The 20,399-nt window shown below is 47.2% G+C and overlaps 1 protein-coding gene across 4 annotated transcripts in view; it reads left to right on the top strand.

Moving 5' to 3' along the window:
• Positions 1-2,125: 2,125 nt before the first annotated feature.
• GALNT7 (polypeptide N-acetylgalactosaminyltransferase 7) overlaps positions 2,126-20,399 on the top strand; it is a gene marked incomplete at its 3' end in the record, with an annotated part of 116,526 nt that continues 98,252 nt past the window's right edge. For all 4 annotated transcript variants that reach the window (XM_079707206.1, XM_079707205.1, XM_079707203.1 and 1 more), the window contains exon 1: positions 2,126-2,301. In XM_079707206.1, the coding sequence (XP_079563332.1) occupies positions 2,176-2,301 (126 nt within the window). In that variant the 5' untranslated portion in view covers positions 2,126-2,175. The remainder of the gene's footprint in view (positions 2,302-20,399) is intronic.

Here is a 20,399-nt window from a genome sequence, read left to right as displayed (position 1 = left end):
CCCACTGGTCAATTTCTAATTTTGTGTCCTTTCACACGTATTTTAAGTTCTCTGTGCAAAACTTAAAGGGGGTGGCAGGGTCATCTCTGAATACCATTTCTGCCCAAGAATACTTCTGATTGCCTTAGGGAGTGATAAGGACCACCTTCAATTTGCACACCTGCCCGACTATGCTCATAAGAGTAAAAATAAAGCTTCCTATTTTCTTAATAATCAAAAACTGTCTCCTCTGACTGTGCAAATGAGAGCACAAACAGAAGGTTTCATTACTCCTGGAGGACTTCAGCTGCTGACTTCAAATGGAATTATTCCCTCATGTGATCAGAGTAAGATCTCTTGAAGGTCACCTCCTCCAAGCCCAGTCTCTGTCTAAGGACGTCTGCTTTGCAAAGGAGCCCTCCCCACTGTGAAGAGCCCAAGTTGGGTCCACAAATGATCTTGTTCCTGCTTTCCAGAGTTATCTAAATAAACCTTTCACCAAGCACCCCTTCCTTTCACTTTCTCTGAAGGTGGTGCACAGATGAGCTGGGTCAGAATCACCTGGGTACAGGTGATGCCTGGGTCCCCACATGGACCTGAATTGACCCAGGAGTGGGGCAGTAGCTTTCTACATTACCCAGCTGGTTCATACTTTATCAATTAAAATCCAGGTCTTTTTCATCAAAAAAAAAAAAAGGTCTTCAGCAGTCTCCCTCGTCCTATATGAAAAGCAAGTAGTTTTGATTTAAGTAGTTGATAAAAATGCTGAGTCAGACAGTGACTTGTATTCAACCCATGACAGCCCTCCAGGTGCTGTATGTATTGGGCTTACATGCATTACTCTGCACAATTATCCAGCCAAGAACAGACCTGACCATATCGTCAGCCATTCTACATTTCCCCCTATTGTTCACTGCAATGATGGCATCTACAGAAATCCCCAATATACTAGGTAGTGTAACCCAAACCATGAAGCACATGGAGTTGGTCTGGTACAATTCTTCATCTATCCTGATGATGCAAATTCTCTATTTCATTCTAGAAATTTAAATAACCGGGTTTCACTGTTTTAAAGTACCTGCAGATAGGAGACAATATTAAGGAAGAAGGATCAACTTTTACCATCCTAAAACTTAGGAGAAGATATTAAACATTCTGTTCAGCTTGAATTAGGCAGATACGAGGTCACACTGATAACATAATCACGGGCACCTGGCAATAGAGGCGACTGACATCTTTGTTGGGAGATATGGGCACAAATATTTCCTCCGGCCAGGGCATCTGGCTAAACATTTGTCAATACCCTTTCCTGTGTAATGTAGGTCTCAGGCAGAAAGGCTTTTGAAGAAGAGAAATCAAGGAACCTCCATCAAGCGGCAAAAATCGGGTCTGAAGGAGGCGACGATGGTGGAGTATTTTTTTTTTTTTTTTGAGTATTGTTTTACAAACCCCGAAATCCTCGGTCCTAGGAATAGAAACTTAGCCCTTGAACAAGGTTGGTATTGCTTATTCACACTAGGTTGGCTTTCTTCTAATTAGCTCAAGAGACAGCGACGTACTACCCGCTTTCCAAGTAGAGCTCCTGGGGTCCGGTGATATTTGCACATCACACCTGGGCCTTTCGGATACAAATCCGGCTCCTTAAGGAGCCCTGTGAAGAAGCGAGCACAATCAATAAGGAAAAATCCTCCCAGCTATAAATCAGCCACGTGGAGCTGCAGCAACGGCCGCCGCGACTTCCTGGTTTCCTTCCCGCCCGCCCCGCGGCGGGGGCCGGGGGGCCGGCGTTAAGGCCGGAGTTACAGCCCCAAAGGACAATAAAAGTTGGGGACCCGGGCAGCTTTAAGGGCTGAGCGGTGGGGCCGAGGCTGAGGACAGACCTGGGGAGAGTGTAAGTTAGTCGCATGGTAGCAGGACCTGGGGGGGTCGGGTGGACAGCGGCGGGGAAGGGGCTGCGGACCGGCCGGGGGCCGCCCAGCGAGGGCGTGGGGGCGGGAGAGGCCGGAGCAGGGAGGGGAGAGCGGGGGTGGGGCGGCCCGCTAGGCGAGGGGAGTTCCGGATCGGAGGCGGGGAGGGCGGCCGCCGGGCGGCGGGGGCGGGAGGAGGAGGAGGCGGCGAGCGCGGAGGGGGAAGGAGGGAGGGGAGAGCGGTGGCGGCGGCTGCGCCCGGCTGTGCGCCTCTCGCCGCCGGAGGAAGATGAGGCTGAAGATTGGGCTCCTCTTACGCAGTTTGCTGGTGGTGGGCAGCTTCCTGGGGCTGGTGGTCCTCTGGTCCTCCCTATCCCCGCGGCCGGACGAGCCGAGCCCGCTGAGCAGGATGAGGGTGAGTGACCCGCCCGCCCCCTCCGGCGGCGGCGACCTGCAACTTGTTTTGTTCGCGCGGCTGGCGGGAGCGGGGTCGGCGGGTCGGGCGCGGGCTCCGCAGGTGGCGCGGCAGGCGGGTGGGGGTCCCGAACCCCGCGTCCGGTCCCTGGAACCGGCGGCCGCCGTCCGCACCTGGAACGCGGGCTGGAGGAGAGAAGGGCCGGGCCAGGACCGCCGCGGCGGCGGCCGGGGACGCGGGGCTGGTCCGGGCTGCGGCCTGTGGCGCGCGCATGCCTGACGGAGGCGAGGGGCCGCGGCTGCCGCCACCGCCGGTGCGGACCAGGCCCCTGGGTCCGGGCGCCCCCCTTCGCCCGGTCTCGGGCGCCCCCCTTCGCCCGGTCTCGGGCGCCCCCGGCTGCCAGCCCGGGTGGGAACGCGCGGCCCCGCCCCCGGCTCCGCGGAGAGCGCCGCCCCCTCGGCTTCGGCGCAGAGACAGGCGATGCGCGGCCGAGGCCTCGCCCAGGACCGGCCTCCCTCCCCTCCCGCTATCCCGCTCCCCACCTCCCCTTCCCGGCGGCCGCCCTCGCCCACCTGCGGACCCCCGCCCCGGAGCCCCCTCTCCAAGCCGCCCCGTCGGGCCGGAGCCCGCCTCTCCTCTCCTCTCCCCTCCCCTCCCCTCCCCCGGTTGCGGCCGGGCCGCGGGGCCGCCAAACTAACTTGTGCGGTCGCCGCGCGCGCCGAGGGCTCCTCCGGACGCTCTGTCCGCCGCCCGACTCTCGCGGTCGGTGGGGCTCCGTCGGCTCCCCGGGATGTGCGTGACCGGACGCCGGGCTGCGGCCCCGCTGACCCGGCCGCGCCCCCGGCCCGACCTGCCCGCCGTTACGGCCGCGCCCCTCCTTCCCCTGGGACGCGGGAGCCGGGGCCTCGGGGGCCGGGGAGCTGTGCCGCTTCCAGCGCCTTGTGCAAACAGCGTCTGCATTGCATCCCGAGGGGTCGCCTTTATTAACTTTCCTTTTGGAAAGTTAGCGTCTGGAAGTAGAGGGAGAAGGCGTCCTTTCAACACTAAGAATCGTAGGAAGAGATTTCCTTATCTGCTCCTGCCCCTGTGATGAGGGAAGGTTTACTCTTGAGATTTACTCGGAAGTTTTAGTGTGTATTTGAAGACACAACGGCACTGGGATCTCTTTATAACGTCTGGGGTGGATTCCCTTCTAAGTCATCTAAGTTAATGGTAATAAAAAGTATCCAGTTTTCCTTTCGAATGTGTTTGTGGTTTTAAGTCCCTCAGCTCTCATGGTCTGATGGTGATCTCTTTATGATTTTGCTTCAGGATGACTTATTGAGAAAGGACGACTGAATATTGCAGTTGTTTGAAAGCATTTGTGATCAAATGGCCTTTTACCGAGAGCTAACAAAGACGTAAAGATGCCATTTCCTGGGGGAAGAAATTGAGGAAAGAGTGACAACTAGCCATATTCAGAATGTCCTGCTGGAGTTCAGATAACAAGTCTTCTAAAGGGGTGGTGGAGCGTCAGCCCCAATGCCTATTTCCTCTGAAATATTATATTAGTGCTGGTACAAGTACTGAGCCATGAGCTCATTTAATAGCTGTAGGAGGTGGTTATAATGTGATTTTTGGTCCAACTTATTGGATAAAGTTTGTCGGTGGGTCCAGGGTAATTTCTGTCATTTGCCAAAGACTGAAGCTAGCTTTTTAAGACTTTCAAACAATTAACATTAAGAAGAATGCTTTATGTATGTGGAGAGCCAAACCCGTTTATTAAGTTTGCGGGTAAATATTAACTAAGCAAGTTAAGGTATAGCTTATAAATCATAAGAGCATAAATAAGGGACTATTGCCTCCCTTTAATAAAAGCTAACCTAAATGTTTCTGAAATACAGCCGTAGAAGGACATCTCCTTTCGGGAAAATTCTGACTCTGATTATGATTACACATACTCCACCCACTGTGAAACACCTGCCTCTCCTTAACACTAATCCAATTTGTATAGGGCTTTTTTGGATTCTGATAAATGGCCTGAGATAGTCTAGGACAATCCCATTTACCAAATACAGGTTATGCTTCTATTCTAGCAAGCTGGTCCTGGTGGGTCCACCCTGTGCAGCTTTTTGCCTCATACTTTCAGTGTTCAAGCGCAAAAGTCCGCCGTAGCCTGGTGCTTTTTTTTCCCCTGGACTACTTCCTCCTTTAGATCTGCCCAGCAAAATGCGTCACCTGTGGTCAAGACAAGAGGAACACGTTTCTTTTCGTTTTCCCGTCTCTGGGCCTCTTGCTGTTTCTCTGATGTGAATGATGTGAAAAGTGATCTTACCGTTCAAATTGTACTCTGTTGTATACGATTTGACTTATTCAACAAACATTTTTGAGTACCTCCCATGTGCTGGTGCTAGTTGTTAAGGAAGTACGCCTTGCTCCTAAACTCATGGATCTTGTAGGCTAGTGGGTCAAAACTCACATCAATCAAGATTTCAAAAACCTGTAAATAAAAATTGTGCCACCACATGCTATGGAAAAGAAACCCCACAGGGGGTAAGAAAATGGAGGAACTTGGTCATAAAAGCCTTACCTGAGGAAATGGCTTTTGAGTTGAAATCTGAAGATTTGAAGAAGAGTCATTGTTGATCTGGGTATGGGGGGGAGGGGACACCCCTGAGAGGGAGAAGTATGTGCAAAGGTCCTGAGGTAGGAGGTAGCCTGGTGAGCTGAGGAAGTGGATGAAGGCCAGCATAATTAGAAGGTGGAGGGCGAGGGTTCAGAGAGACCACGCCAGGAATCAGGTCTTTAGAGCAGCCATTAACTCCAAGGATGGAGCTCGTCAAAGGATCTTTAAATAGGGGAGAGGTGGGCTGAGATTTGTGCTTTGAAAAGACCACTGTAGCTGAATTGGTTTAGAGCAGGAGCAGATAGGAATCCTGTTAGAGGTTATGATAGCCCAGGTGGAACGTGATGTTGATGGCATTGGCAGGGTGACGGTGGAAGGAGAGCAAAGTCAGTTGATTCAAGAGCTATTAAACAAAGATGCAGAGGCACCAGGACTCGGTGTCTGCATGTGGGAGTGAAGGAGAAGGAAGGTGTCCAGAGGCACCCGGTAGGCGGTAGGAGGATGACAGGTTGTTTATTACATGGAAGGTTCTGAAGACAAAATCCATACGTTCTGCTGTTCTGTTGTATGGTTATAATGGGAAGGCTTATCATCTTAGGCTTTGTCCTCTGAATATTTTAAGGTCAGCATTTATTAAAAGCATCTGTTTAGCACTTGCAAAGCGTAGACAGTTCCTTTAATTAATAAATGATAGTATCCCCCAGACCATTTCTCCCGGCTTTCGGCGCTGAGTGTTTAGCGTTGAATCATTAGCCTCTGAAAATAAGGGTCTGGAATGGAGACGTTGAAAGACCTTCAGTGGCTCTTTAATAGCAAATTCAGTACTTGTGAGAAGCTGCATGTAAACTGGCGGCTCTCTCTAGGTGCAAATGTTACTTGACTCAAACTATTCATGCCACGTAGGCTCAGAGCATCCATAGTAGGACTAATTCAAGAACCATTGCTAGATGGAGAGGTTTTATGTGATAAGCTAAGACCAGTGGGAAGGAACATTGCTTAATGAGGCTGTGACTGAATTGATCATCCAGTCAGTCAGGTTCTACCTTAACAAAGCCTTTTATCTCAGCGATCATCGGCTGCAACCAGAAAAGCTCTGCCCTTGACCATGAGATTTCTGTTTCAAATGGAAGCTTGTTTATTAGGGATGGAGCTATCGCTTAGAAGAAATGTAGTGTCTTAAGAGGTCACTGTTGTTTCAGTTCCCCAAGTGAAATGCCCTGGGATTAGCTTTCATTCCATTTTGCTCTCCTCCCCCACCCTTGCAGTTAAAAACTCCCTTATTACCAAGTCTAAGAAATTTGGGCTCCATAGGCCTCCTGAAATTAATGCTGAGTTTTGCATACACGTGCATTCTTCTGGGCGGCTGAGAATCAGAAGCTTTCCGGTTTCTTAAAGGTACCTGCAATGCTTAAAGGTACCTGCGAAGCACTGAGTCCTTGGGAGGCGGAATGCCTGTTTCCTGCTCATGGAATTTCTCCCTTGTCTTCCATGGTGCTGAAGCACTCATTACACCCTGGAAATGCAAACATTCCTAAGAATTGCGTTATCTGTCGATTCTGTGGAAGTGTTTCCCGTCCAGTGTTGGAAGGTCAGGCATCAATCCTGTTACTACCACCCCCCTTCCCCCGCTGAGAATACCAAGACGGTCTCAAGGAAAAGTCCCTGTTCTAAAGGGACTAGTTTCACATCCTAGTTGAAAAAAGGATGCAGCACCCACATGGCCTGGGTTCCTGACCCATCCTTACTCTGGTAGCTGGGTAAGGAAACCTCGCTATGGGAACTGTCACAGGACGTTTCCTTAGCGGGTGGTGAAGGCTTAGAATAGCCATTCAGGGAGTGCATGATTATTAGTAAAAAAAAAAGAATGGAAACTGTTGAGCTGTTGAATCTGGGTAACTATTTTTGTGATGGGGCCGGCTGCATGGAATGGGAGATAAGGTGTGGGCTTCGATTTGTTAATAGTGAATTAGAGGTCGGGAGAAAGAAAGGAACGCATCGTGAATGAACGTCACAATTCTGAGCTTGGGCCATCTGTAAACAGAATATTTGTAACTTCTAACTTGACTTGTTAAAAGAAGGTTGGTCAGGAAGATTTGAACAGCTGTTGAATATTGGAACATGGTTGTGATTATTCAGCTCCAACCTCGACTGTTGCCTTTGCTCATATTTTAGATTCTAATTTTCATCCCTGAAGAATGAATGTACAATCTGACAGCAGAAGGAAAGCAGTGAAATCAAGAATTTAAAATTTCTAGAATAGAACGGCCACAGCCTGAGGCTATGAAAGGAATGATTTTATGGTTGGAGTTTGTGTGGTGGAAGAGGGAAGGGTGAGAAGGTAGAATATGTGTTAACAATGTGGACAGAATTCTGTGAGAATTGGGAGATGTATTTGTTCTGTAAACATGGCAGTCATTCACTCAACAGACATTTCGAATATCCTTTGTTTACTAAGCACCATCGTCGGAGAGGCTATGCAGTAGAGGAAGTAGAACGCTTTGGCGTAAGGAAGATGCTACTCAGGTCATGACCTGCTAACCACACAGAAGGTGTTGGTCCATAAGAATAGTCATTCGGGAATTAGGCCTTGTTACCACACCTCCCAGCCTCCAGCCTTCCACCTGCTCTAAACAGTGAATTGAGGAAACTGGAGGTACCGGGCTGGCGCTGGGGATGCAGGGGTGTTGAGGACACAGGCTCCGTCTCCTCTCACACGGGAGGGCGTCACCGCCACCCAGAGGTTCCTCCCCAGCTGCAGGAGGTGGATGCTCGGAGGCCAGAGCCCGGCACCACCTGGAGCATTGGTGGGGTTCCGACAGGGTTCCAGATGGTAGGAATATGGTGAGACCAGAGGGAAGGCCGGTTTTACTGGTGACAAGTGGTGGAACTGGAGGTTGGAAAAGTTAGTTGGGCCCCCCCTTTTTTTTTTTTTTTTTTTTTTTTTGCGGTACGCGGGCCTCTCACTGTCGTGGCCTCTCCCGTTGCGGAGCGCAGGCTCCAGACGCGCAGGCTCAGCGTCCACGGCTCACGGGCCCAGCTGCTCTGCGGCATGTGGGATCCTCCCGGACCGGGGCATGAACCCGCGTCCCCTGCATCGGCAGGCGGACTTTCAACCACTGCGCCACCAGGGAAGCCCCTGGGCCCCTATTTTGAAGGTATTGAATGGCAGGCTGAGGAACTGGGTTGAGCAGTAAGAGCAGCTTTTTGGAAGCTTTTGAAATGGAGTTGGGGGGTGGTGACCTTCAGCCGCTGATGCCCTGAGTCAAGGATTTCAAACACCTGTTGTCTATGAAGTACCATCTACTGCTCTAGACATTGGAGGTACTATAAAGTAGTAAAAAGACGCTGTGATAACAGATCACATGTGTGAGTCCTCTGTGCCAGGTCAGCATTCTGCGTGTGTGCTGTTAATTGTAGCCATAACCCTCTCATGCAGTCTGATGTCATCCTCACTGGGTTACAGAGCCTTGAACCCTGCCCAAGGTCATTTACACAGTCAGTCTCAGGTGTCCTGGCTACTGCTGTGCCCTCTGACCTCCCGCAGATTTTTTTTTTTTTTTTTTTTTTTTTTTTTTTTTTTTTTTGTGGTACGCGGGCCTCTCACTGTTGTGGCCTCTCCCGTTGCGGAGCACAGGCTCCGGATGCGCAGGCTCAGCAGCCATGGCTCACGGGCCCAGCCGCTCCACGGCATATGGGATCCTCCCAGACCGGGGCACGAACCCGTATCCCCTGCATCGGCAGGCGGACTCTCAACCACTGCGCCACCAGGGAGGCCCCTCCCGCAGATTTTAACAACACAGATGAGCTCGTGGAGACACCACTGAAGGGGCCCGCAGAGACGCTGGAGAGGTCATTTCACATAGAGAAGCATGTGAGGCGGTGGGAGATGAGCGGAGGGGAAGCGGCCCAGGACCCCGCGGGGAGGCGGGGAAGGGGATGGCTGAGCTGAGTCCCGGATGTAGCTCTCAGGGAAGAGCCTCGCCGGCCGAGGGGACAGGGAGGGCTGCCGAGAGGGTGGAGGAGGCCGGAATGCGTGAGAAGTAGAAAGAAGGCCGGCTCGGTGGTGGTGGGAGCTGGGTGCGTCTGGAGGGACGGCACTGCTTGATGAGCTGGCAGGTGTCGGCAGGCGATGCTCTGGGTTGGGTGATGAATTACGTGGTCATCGCACCAGGCATTGTCCTAGATAAACAACACGAGTAATTACCTTTTGGCCACAGGTTTGTGGGCCGGACTCACGGATGACAGTTGCAGGGGGTGAGAGGAGGGTCATACTAGCTACTGGGTCCCCGGGTCACAGGGAAAGCAGCATCCCGCCACGGGGTGGGGTGCAGTCAGAGCAGTCCCCAGGAGGGCAGGTCGGAGGGTGAGCGCGGGGACAGGGCCTGGGCACGCAGAAGCAGGAAAGGTCGCGGCAGACCCTGGGGAATGGTGGCTAGAAGAGTGGGTCGGGGCCCGGGGGGATGGAAGAGAGCTCGGCGAGAGAAGCGGAGTCTGAGCCCTGAAACACTGAGTACTGTGAATGGCTCAGGCTGGTCCGAGGAGTGATCTGGGAGCAGTGATCTAGGCCAGATGTCCGTGAGGAGAGGAATGTCCCTGTAGTTCATGCTGAGCCTAAACCAGGAGGGGGACCAAGGAAATGAATATGTGGGGAGAGAGAGATGATGACGGTAGAGTTAGCGGTGTGGCTGGTGGGAGGAGGCGCTGTGCGGGGGGAACGGGCAGGGAGGATGCTGATGCCTCAGAAGGAACAGAACCGTCTGAAGCGGCAGTTCTCAACCTTGAGCAGGAATCAGAGTCGCCCAGAGAGTGTCTTAAAACCCGGGTCATCTGGCCTCCTGCCCGCACTTTCTGATTCAGGAGGTCTGGGGTGGGGCAGAGAATTTGCCCTGCTCACTGTTCCCAGGTGATGCTGCTGCTGGTCCAGGAACCAGACTTTGCGAAGTGCTGGTCTAGAGCACAAGTAGAGTTGGGGTCCATAAGACAGAACACTTGTGCGGTTTGGGCATAAAGTGCTTACAGGCCACAGGTCAGTGGAGTGGAGGTGTCTGCTGGGTAGATGGAGCCCAGAACGGGCATCAGAGCTGGATGCAAAATGTGAGCTCCCGGGCAGGAGCCCAGCTCCAGTCTGGGGCCTGGGGACTGGAGTGGTAGCTTAGGGCGTGGACGGAGGAGGAAAACGTGGACATGAAAGAGGAACGGGGGAAATGCCGGGAGCAGGAAAGATGAAAGAGGGCTCAGGCAGGAGTCAGATGACTTGGAGAGTCTTGCCCGACCACCAGCACTTCCAAGTGCTGCAGCATTTGAGCAAGAACTGACGAGAATGAAGGGTGTAGCGAGCGGCCGCGGAAGCAGGAACACCTGCCGCTGCGCCACCCCCGGCACCTGGGGTAGAGGAGGGCCTGCGGCGCATCTCGCTAAATGTGACGCCCAGGAACATTGGCTCAGGTAAAAAAAAGAAGTTCAAGTGGTGAACACTCATCTTCCCTAGGGGAAAACTACAGATCGAGAAGGGGTTTTATTAGAGAGCCTGAGTACCGAAGAGGACTTGCCCCACGTTTGGGGTCATCTCTGTTCTTCCTTAATTAGGCCTCTCACCCCCACCCCGTGTGCGTATAGAGACACATGGGTCCATATGTTTTAAGCTGAACCACGGTCATGTAATTTTGATAATGTAGACTATATATACACATTGTATTAAAATATGATGATACATATTAGGCATTTGGGGCATTCTTTTAGTCTGAAATCCAGGTAACTTGGAAAGCTGCGATTAGAACAACATTTTAATATTTGAAGTTGGGAATGGAATTTTATCCTGAGACTATTAGGCAATTTTTAGTTTGTAATAATACATTAATTTGGCTGATGTGTAACTAAAGGAAGAAACAGTAGCAAAACTGTAGGCTCAGCATTTCAGTGATGTTAGTTTTTTGAAATGAGGTCTACGGTTTAATTCTGGTTCAGTGCTATGATCCCCAAAGCAACCCTGAGACAAGTTGAACTGCGCTTACCCAGGGCTTCAGTCTTTTTTGGAGAGGGGAGAAGTAACTTGCAGTTGCTTCATTTGGTAAGAATCCTGAATATTTCAAAATGAGAAATGTTCTCATTTTTGTTCCATTATAAATTCCCTTCTGGGCTCCCCGGCCTTTGTAGTGTTTTAAAGTGTGGCTCCCGAGAAGCTTTTAAACATGCCAGTAGGGAAGCCTGATCCAGCTCACTGAGTGTAAGAACGGCTACACTGAAACTTGAGGAAAACCTTAGCTTTGCATTATCTAATTAGGTTTGTAGAATTGCTGTACAACAGCCTGGTTTCCGAAGTTTAGAAGGTACAATTAGCTGCAGTATTATATCAATACCAACGAGCCTGCTAAGAAGCTTCCATGCCAAGCAATTGGAATATGTTATTACCAAGGATGTTTTAAACTGGATGAATTAAAATTAAATCACATACTATTGGGAGCAGTTCTGTATGAGAATAGAATTGCAGAGATGACCTCATCTCTTTTTTTCCCCATCTTTAATCTTTTATTGAGTCCCTGGGTTTAAGAATACATTTGGGCCTCAGGAGGATGCTGCTCTCCTCAGTAGGAAACTACATGGTCAGCGATTATCCGGCTTACACGTAATTTTAGCATCTGTACTTCTTATCTTTATAAACTATTTTATAAGGTGCTTTAGGATTGAGGTATTCACTGGTAATGTGTACACCTTATAAAAAGAGTTGGTATTTAAAGAGTAAGGATGTCTTAAAGAAACATTAAGTGAGAAATTGCCAAACCTTTTTTTCACTCTTATGAGATGGTGGGCGTGCCAGCATTTTTATTTATGAGATTGTCTGTAATTATCCTTTGACTCTTGATTTTCCCTTTTGATAAAAATACCAGAAGAAGAAGAAAACCCTGTGAGAAGATGCTCTGATGAGTGTGAGCAAGGCTTGCAAGTAGCTTCACAAGGGTGTGAATGTCTGACTCTTCCAGCTGGAACCCTTCATTTCGAACCAACCCAGCTACTGAGTCCAGCTACTGAAGTGAAACAGTAGACTCAGGTTCTTAGTGCAGGATAAGAGACACTTCTGGAGAGTTTTACAGAATTTTAAGAATTACACTTGTTGAGAAGTGATATCGTAACATGAACGCAATACCTTTATGCTTCTGTGAGAACTTTTTTGATAAATTCTTTAGAAAGGCTAAACAGAAAAAAAAAATAGAATAAGTTACAACAGTATGTTAACAAAGTCCCTGGTCATGCTATTTGAATGTGCTCTAGAGGTTCTTCATTTGTCAGCATTTACTATAGTACTTCAAACAATTTTATTCTGCTGAATTTAAAGTAAATATTTCATATACATATTATTAACATCTCTTATTGGAAAAATAGTTCCCTCGTAACCCCAGCAGAAACCAAAGTGATCCATATACTTAAGTGAGTCATGTGAGCCTCATTTTGCCAGAATATATCAAAGATACCTGGATAAAGATGTCCAGATACAGAAAATCAGAAGGGAGATTCCACTGCTACTTAGATTTATGGTTCATTAGGCACTTGTATAAACGTTTCAAAAATGACTTAGGGGGCTTCCCTGGTGGCGCAGTGGTTGAGAATCTGCCTGCCGATGCACGGGACACGGGTTTGTGCCCCAGTCTGGGAGGATCCCACATGCCGTGGAGCGGCTGGGCCTGTGAGCCATGGCCACTGAGCCTGCACGTCCGGAGCCTGTGCTCCGCAACAGGAGAGGCCACAACAGTGAGAGGCCCGTGTACTGCAAAAAAAAAAAAAAAAAAAAAAAAAAGACTTAGGAAAGTGGGTTTAAGTCAATTAAGATATTTTTGTTTGCTTGACTGTTTAATGCTGCTAAGAAAAATATGTTTGTGATGAGAAATATTTGCCTAGAAAAATTTACCCTGCGATATATTATACTGGACTGGAGTTGTTGGTCAGTAATGGCCCGTGTACCTGAGAAATCAAAGGTTGACTGTATACAGCCATTTGAAAACTTGTCTTAGACATTTTCTACAATTCTTGGCTTCTTAGGTATAAGTTTTAATTCTGCTTACTTGGGGTGATTTAAATCCAACCCCTTTCCCCCAATATTTCATCTTGCAATTTAATATTTTACCATGCAATTCTTATTAGACAATTTGATCATCATACTTCTTAAAATTTAACTAATCTGACAGAATTAGCCTTTTTGTCTCTAGTACAGCAAGGTGTCCCATGTAAGTCCTAAGTCTTAGTATTTGTTACCTTGACAATGTGTAGGATTTTACATCTTTTCTTTTAAAAGAAAGTGTTTAAAACCCCCTATTCAAAAATCTGCTAACTCTTGCTAGGGTGTTTAAAATGAAATAAAAAATCCATTAGATTTTTCGGCAAATAAGCTCTCAATTATACAGAACAAATGACTACAAAGTGCTTTTTAGAGTAATGGAATGGAAATGACTGAAATCTCATTAATTTACACATGCAGATTTTTCTACTCAGGTAGAGGGTTTAGTTTTTTAAGCTAAAAGATCACTGTCAAGATTGGAAGTTTTGATCACTTAAAATATATAATTACATTTTAGCATTTAAGGAAAGGATTGATAGAATGGGGAAATATAGGCATGCAGTTTCATTAACTTGCTCTGCTTGATGGACTCGGGGAAATTCAAAGTCCAGTATTTATAAAAGAATGCTGCGGGGGACTTCCCTGGTGGCGCAGTGGTTAAGAATCCGCCTGCTAATGCAGGGGACACGGGTTTGAGCCCTGGTCCGGGAAGATCCCACATGCCCGGAGCAACTAAGCCTGTGTGCCACAACTACTGAGCCTGTGCTCTAGAGCCTGCGAGCCACACTACTGAGCCCATGCACTGCAACTACTGAGCCCACGTGCCGCAACTACTGAGCCCGTGTGCTGCAACTACTGAAGTCTACACACCTAGAGCCCGTGCTCTGCAACGAGAGAAGCCACCGCAATGAGAAGCCCACGCACCGCAATGAAGAGTAGCCCCCGCTCGCCGCAACTAGAGAAGACCCAGTGCAGCCAAAGAAAATAAAAATTAAATTAAAAAAAAAAAGTTTGCAGGAGAGTGTTTCCATTGTGGTGGCCAATTAAAATAAATTTGCTTACAGTCCAGGGAGATCTTAGTGGGTAGTCAAGAGAAAAATACTTTTAGCAAATAGTTTTCTAAAATTCTCTATTCTAAAAATGTGCTAAAAGAGGATGATTTCCAAGTACCTTGGTATTTTAAAGGAATACATTTTCTGTGTGAAATTGAGATAACTCTTACTCTTCTTTTTGTAATTAGCATTTAGACTCCAAACCATGGCACATATAACTTCTATTTTAAAATAAATGTAGAGCACACGTAAGCACAGTTGTTAACCTCGAAAACTTTGAAGAGCGACATCAAACCTGCAAAGATGATAGAGCCCCAAGTGCCAGGCTTTCCCCAGGTCCTGCTTGCTTCCCAGCTTGAGAAAAGAAGTGCTGGCGTGGCCTGAAGTATGGGTCAGAGGACGTGTGTTCTACACGGGTATTCTCAGATTCTCTCTCCAGCGTCCCCTTTGAAATCTGAGGAAGGCTTTAATGAACGTGGTTTCATTTTCCTTTCCATGAGTTACTGCCGCAGGAAGAGTGCCAGCCTGTACCTGTGACTGAATGGAAGAAAATTGCAGCCAGAGTCTAATAAATAGTTTCACGGTGTACAGTCCTGTTTCCTAAGAGGCAGTTGTCATCCTTGATCTCTGCTCAGTTAACTGGTAACACTAAGAGAAAAGTAAATGCTAAAATCTTTGTTCTGTGTTGGCAAAAATCACTTCCTGAAGATAAAGTGAGTGGCTTGTAACCTGTGTTCTGATTTGCATCTCCTTCTTTAACTTAAATAACAGGTACTTGTGTTTGAAAGCAAACATCTCTTGTGTAGTGATTTATGGCTTAGAAGGATAGATACAATGCAGAAAGAGTAGCCAAAAGGAAATTGTTGTGACAGTTAAGGAATAGATGATTTTTAATATTACAGAAAAGCAAACTTAAGGTAACAGCAAAGGTAATATATTTGTATTTGTTCAGTATTTTTGTTTCCTAATGAATTGCCATACCTTTTCTACAGTTTTTTCAGTTCTTCATGAAAACTGAAATCTGTTCAACTACTTTTTCCTCCCTTGGGACAGGGGATTTCCTTCTCTGGTTATGAGACATTTATGGAGTGGTTGGTCCGTGTCTTTGGGTCCCAGTGGGTGCCAAATGTGAGAATAATTCTTTCAAGGTTAAAAATGTCAGTCATATATTTTATTGACCACAGAGTAGCTAGAAAAATCCAGCCTACCATTTGGGCACCCAGCATGTTGCCTCTGAATGGTGAGGCCAGCAGCTTACTCAGAATTTTTTTTAACACACAGAGGTTGCATTTTCTGAAAATACCCAATTCTTTTAAATTAAAGATAACTGAACCTTCACAGTCCTCTGTTCTACCCATAACTCTTGTGATGAGTCAGTGCTAATGAAAAAAATAAAATTTCATTTTTAAAACTAGAGACAAACGGGCTTCCCTGGTGGCGCAGTGGTTGAGAGTCCGCCTGCCGATGCAGGGGACGCGGGTTCGTGTCCTGGTCCGGGAAGATCCCACATGCCGCGGAGCGGCTGGGCCCGTGAGCCATGGCCGCTGAGCCTGCGCGTCCAGAGCCTGGGCTCCGCAACGGGAGAGGTCACAGCAGTGAGAAGCCCGCGTACCGAAAAAAAAAAAAAAAATAGAGACAATGAAATGAACCTTTCTCTCTCTCTTTTTTTTTTTTAACCTTTTTGCTCTTTCTATTACTGCTGTGCACCCTCTCCCCACAACTCTTACATGCCTCACTTTTTTTAACAAGATGCTCTAAGAAGCTGTTTCATCTTGTGAACTATTGACTTGGAATGGAAGTAACATTAGAGATTTGGTTTTCTTGTAGGAGATTCCTTTCTGCCAAAGGACTGCAGATTTTCCTTGGTTGGCATGGGCTTAAAATTTTAAATTGCCTCATATATGCAGTGATGAAATTCGAATCAAATTTAAATTACTAAGTGGAGCATGCAACATTACTTGATAACATTTTTGAAAAAAAAATTTGAACCATGCTGTTGGTACTTTGACATATTAATACCCTGCAAGTGGAAGTTTCAATCGACTTCTCTCCATTCCCACCATCTCTCATCAGGTGACAAAGTATCCATCCACTTGTCAGAGTCTTTAGGTGGTAAAAAAAAAAAAAAAAGATCAGAAAATGTGCAGTGCCATATTAAGTCAGGTCCCTGATTGATTTCACGTGCCTTCCATTTCGCTATATATTTGATTTACTTACTTCCTACATCCATGGGCCAGTGCTGCTACTCATAGCTGTTTTTATTTAGGATATCACAGGTGTACGTTTAAAAACACATTTGTAATAGTGACTGACACCCAGAAAAGTAAAACAACAAACAAAACCAGCAGGCTTTGACTGGTTTGTGGTGAAGCAGAAAGCCAGAGAAATCTGCGTTCCGATCTGTTCACCACCACTCGGAATCCCCTGTGCCCACCCAGAGAATGTCCAGTGTGTTCAGGGAGTGGACGGCGGGTCCATCGGGGGCCCCTGGGGTGTTGAAAGGACCCATCTCCTAGATGCCAGACTTAGTGCTGCAGCGAAGGTTAGTGAGTCTCAGAAAGAAAGGTGGGAAAACTCAGTTTGGGGAGGGAAAGCTAGAGTCATTTGGGATTTATACGACTACAGTTACTTCTCTGAGAGACTTCGCCGAGGTTCTAAGGATACCGGGCCTACATCTGTATGATTTATAAGCTTGCGTAAATGCTTCCTGTCCCGGGCGGTGTAAGGAATTAAAATGTATTGGATATTTGGCCCAAGCAGAAGAGACCTGAAGCCCAGGAACACTCAGCTTAGAATTTCGCTCTGTAGGCCAGTCACCAGGAGGTAGTGGGGGTCACGTCTGTGCTGCGGGGACGTTTATTTCCTGGTGCAGCCTCAGAGCCTACCTGACTCCTGATCGTAACGTTTCTGTCGTGTAAACTGTGTGCCAGGCAAGTAAGGACAAGCCCTGCTTAGGGTCCAGACATTCAGCAGCCTCGTGGTTTTGAAATAATCTGATACTTCACTGGTGGTTTCTTCTGACTCTGTCACTGAGATCATGAAAAACCCAAATCAGTGCAGAATTAATGAGAAAAGATTCCTAGGGAAGGCGCACTGAAGCGGATCATGGCATTCCTTCCCGGGCTTGGGGCAGGGCAGGGAGTGTGAACCAGGAGAGGCGGGAAGACGCGCCACGGACAGGGGAGGCGCTCTGCTGTGGCTCAGGGTCCTGGGGGGAGGGGAAGGACGGGGCCTTCACCCCACGTCCGCGTTGACAACTGTGGATGTTAATCCCCGCCAATACTGAGTATCCTGGGGGAATTCTGCTGATGCTTAATTTACCTCCTGGCTCGCAGAGCAGGAAGCTCCGCAAGACAAGCTGGCGGTTAAAAGCGAAAGCTGACATCAAGCCGTCAATCACATGGTAAAAGTGGCACATGGACCCTGACGTGGGTTGAAAGCCGGTGCAAACACTGTCAGCAGCGCTGGTGGTCTTGGCCTGGGGACGGCTCCTCCCAGCCTCCTTTCCCTCGTCCGGGAAGTAGACCCAGGATCTGCCAGAGCTCTGCCCTTGGGCTTCCGTCAGGCCTCCCGTGTCGGAGCCCCCGGGGCCGGGTTAACCCGCAGTGTCGCACATCTCGTTTTCTCTTTCCTCCTTCCCTTCCTCCTTGGAAGAGCATAATCATTCCTGTGTCGTTGCGAGAGTGCCTAAAAGAATGATAATACTTAACATTATGCAAGTTTGTTATGAATTCCTTATTTTGAATTATCAGTGAAAAGGGGATGAGTATCCTAGACTTTAGACTTCTGCCTTAAAAGTTACGCCCTTTGGTGAACTCATATTCTAAAATGGGGAGAGAGGAAAACGCTATCATTTATTTACTTCTGAGTCACACTTTTCTCCTGAAGTAAATGTATGTTCACGTACCCACATTTTCACCGTAAGCAGCTTCGCTGCGGACTTCTTTGCCACATAACAATGGGCCGTCAGGCAGTTTTACCGTGAATGATAAAATAACTGGTTGGCAGTTTTTGGTTTGATGGTTTGGTTTCAACTGGTCAAAATGTGGTAGCAGTTCTTCCCGTTAGGACCAGGTTGGTGGCCTTAAGCCGACGATTTGCCCTGAGAGATGGTTTCTTAGTTTGATGCACACCACGGTTGACATGAGATACAACCAGTTATTTGAGCAGTATTGCCATGGTCTACACACATTTTTAATATACTCAAATATTTTGTATTTCACAATAAAGTCTTTTTAATTTAGTTATTCATTTGTCACATTTCACTGTCTTTTTTTATGCCCCTCTTGGGTTTTTTTGCTATTTTTGTTTTTTGTTATTTTATGTTCTACTGCAAAATGGCCAATTAGTTATGAGGCAAAAATAATGTTTGCGGCAAAAGTACCTAGAACCATACGTTCACTGGAGAAAATATAAAAATGTGAAAGAAAATAGGAAACTAAAAATCACCTGTAATCCACCTTATTCAGAGCTAATTATTATGATCTGTCTGGTGTATTCCTTGCTCAAATTTAAGCATTTATAGACAAAGACCTTATATGTACTACTTTGTGGGTTGCCTTTTTTATTTTACTGTAGAAATATTTTAATTTATATATTGTTTCTAGGATATATACTGTTTTGTAAGGTAACCTTTTAGCACGTGGTCATTTTAGCGTGGAGGTGATTTAAGGAAAGAGGACATGAGGGAAAAAAGAAGTACCCGTATGCTGGGAACTGCAGACCCTGCACTGTCGTGTGCATCACATTTGCAAAGTTGTTTTTCCACCTTCCCCTTCCAAAAAAAAAAAAAAAAAAAGGCATCGATATGATTCTGAGTTGTGTTGGATGGTTTATAAAAGTTGCTGTTTAAACTCATTTTGGGTGCGTCCTGGCTAAGCCAGCGGTTAAATGGAGCTGGACGAGCAGCGGGTCTGTGCAGGACGCTCACCCCACTGTCTCTCATACTCTTCCTCAGCACTGTCCACACTAGTTTTGAGTTGTGGCTGCTAAACATTCTGAGCTTTTAAGCCTCTACTTAGTGAATGAGTAGTAAGAAATCTAAGTCACTGCCCTGGGGTTAATTATGAGGCTTGATGAAGACGTTGTTAGCTTTACTAACCCTGATCCTATTGTCTCTGAGCTGTGAAGACTAATTTTTCTTTTTACTGATTCAGCTCTGCCACTTCTGGATTTTTCTCGAATACTCTTCTCTATATTAGGAACATTTAAAAATGAGGATTATGCCCTTTTAATCCTTGCATAGTTGGACTATGCCTTTCACTGTGCAGTGATAAGGCTCTTCTTTTCTATGACCTTGAATCTTATTTTAAGCACACATACATTTTGTTTATTTGTGTGTGTGTGTATATATATATATATATAAAATAATAGGTCAGCACCGTCTCTCCTCACACAGAATTCTAGTCTGAAAGTGGATTGGTGAGCATCAAATACTAATCAGGAACTTTTATTGAATTCTTACTATGCCCCCCTCTAGGCTTGTCCACGTTCTCAATGTAATCTTCTGACATTTTACAGATGAGGAAATTTGTGGCTTAGAGAAATTAAACGCCTTGCCTGAGGTCACTGGCCTCGTAAGTAGTGGAACTAGAGTTCAAACCCAGCCCCCCCCTCCGGTGGGATCCAGTACCACCCAGTGGCACTACCTGAACTGTGTACTGTGAACCAAGATGTACCAGCAGGCGTTACTTCCAAGATTTCTTGGGCCAATAAGGCTGAGAACTGTTTCATGTTATATCACCCCCTTAGAGGCTCACGGTGTACATTGGATTGTTAAAAGCTCTGAAGAATCCCATAGGAAGTAAACTTAAAGATTTCATCTCGTCTTTCACAAAGGGACCTGGTCACTGACTCAGTCTCTAGAGAATGCTGGCATCCGGAGAGTACAGGCTGCTGGAGCTGGATCAAAGTGACAGAGCTCCCATGGGACCAGAGGGCCAGTGCCCTTCCTCCAGGGAGGACCCCTCCTCCAGGGAGCACTCGGCACCCGGGCTTGCCCCTGTGTTGCTTTCCAGCGGCACACAACTCCCTGATCTTGCCGCATTATTCATCCAACATGATTTCAGTTCTGTTGTAAATTCTCATACACAGCACATATTTCACAATTACAGAAAAATCCTACCAATCAGTTCAAAGAGGTTTCTTAGAACAGCCATGCTTGGCCGTCACCGACGTCTTGCCCCATTGCCTGAGCAGCCCAATGAGTCTAAGTATTTATATTTAAGAATTTCTTTTATCCAGGGAATCCCAGCATAAGTGGTTCTTTGACTTGGGTTGCGAGACAAATGGTTTTAAGTATAACCCATATTAGATTGCTATTCATGTGGAATTAGATATCCAGTGTATAAATTATGTTTCAGCTACTGGAAACTCATTTCATATCATGAACATA

This window comes from Hyperoodon ampullatus, assembly GCF_949752795.1.
Source record: "Hyperoodon ampullatus genome assembly, chromosome: 6".
In the NCBI taxonomy this organism is placed as follows: Eukaryota; Metazoa; Chordata; class Mammalia; order Artiodactyla; family Ziphiidae; genus Hyperoodon; species Hyperoodon ampullatus.
This window is presented reverse-complemented; position numbering and strand designations above follow the sequence as displayed.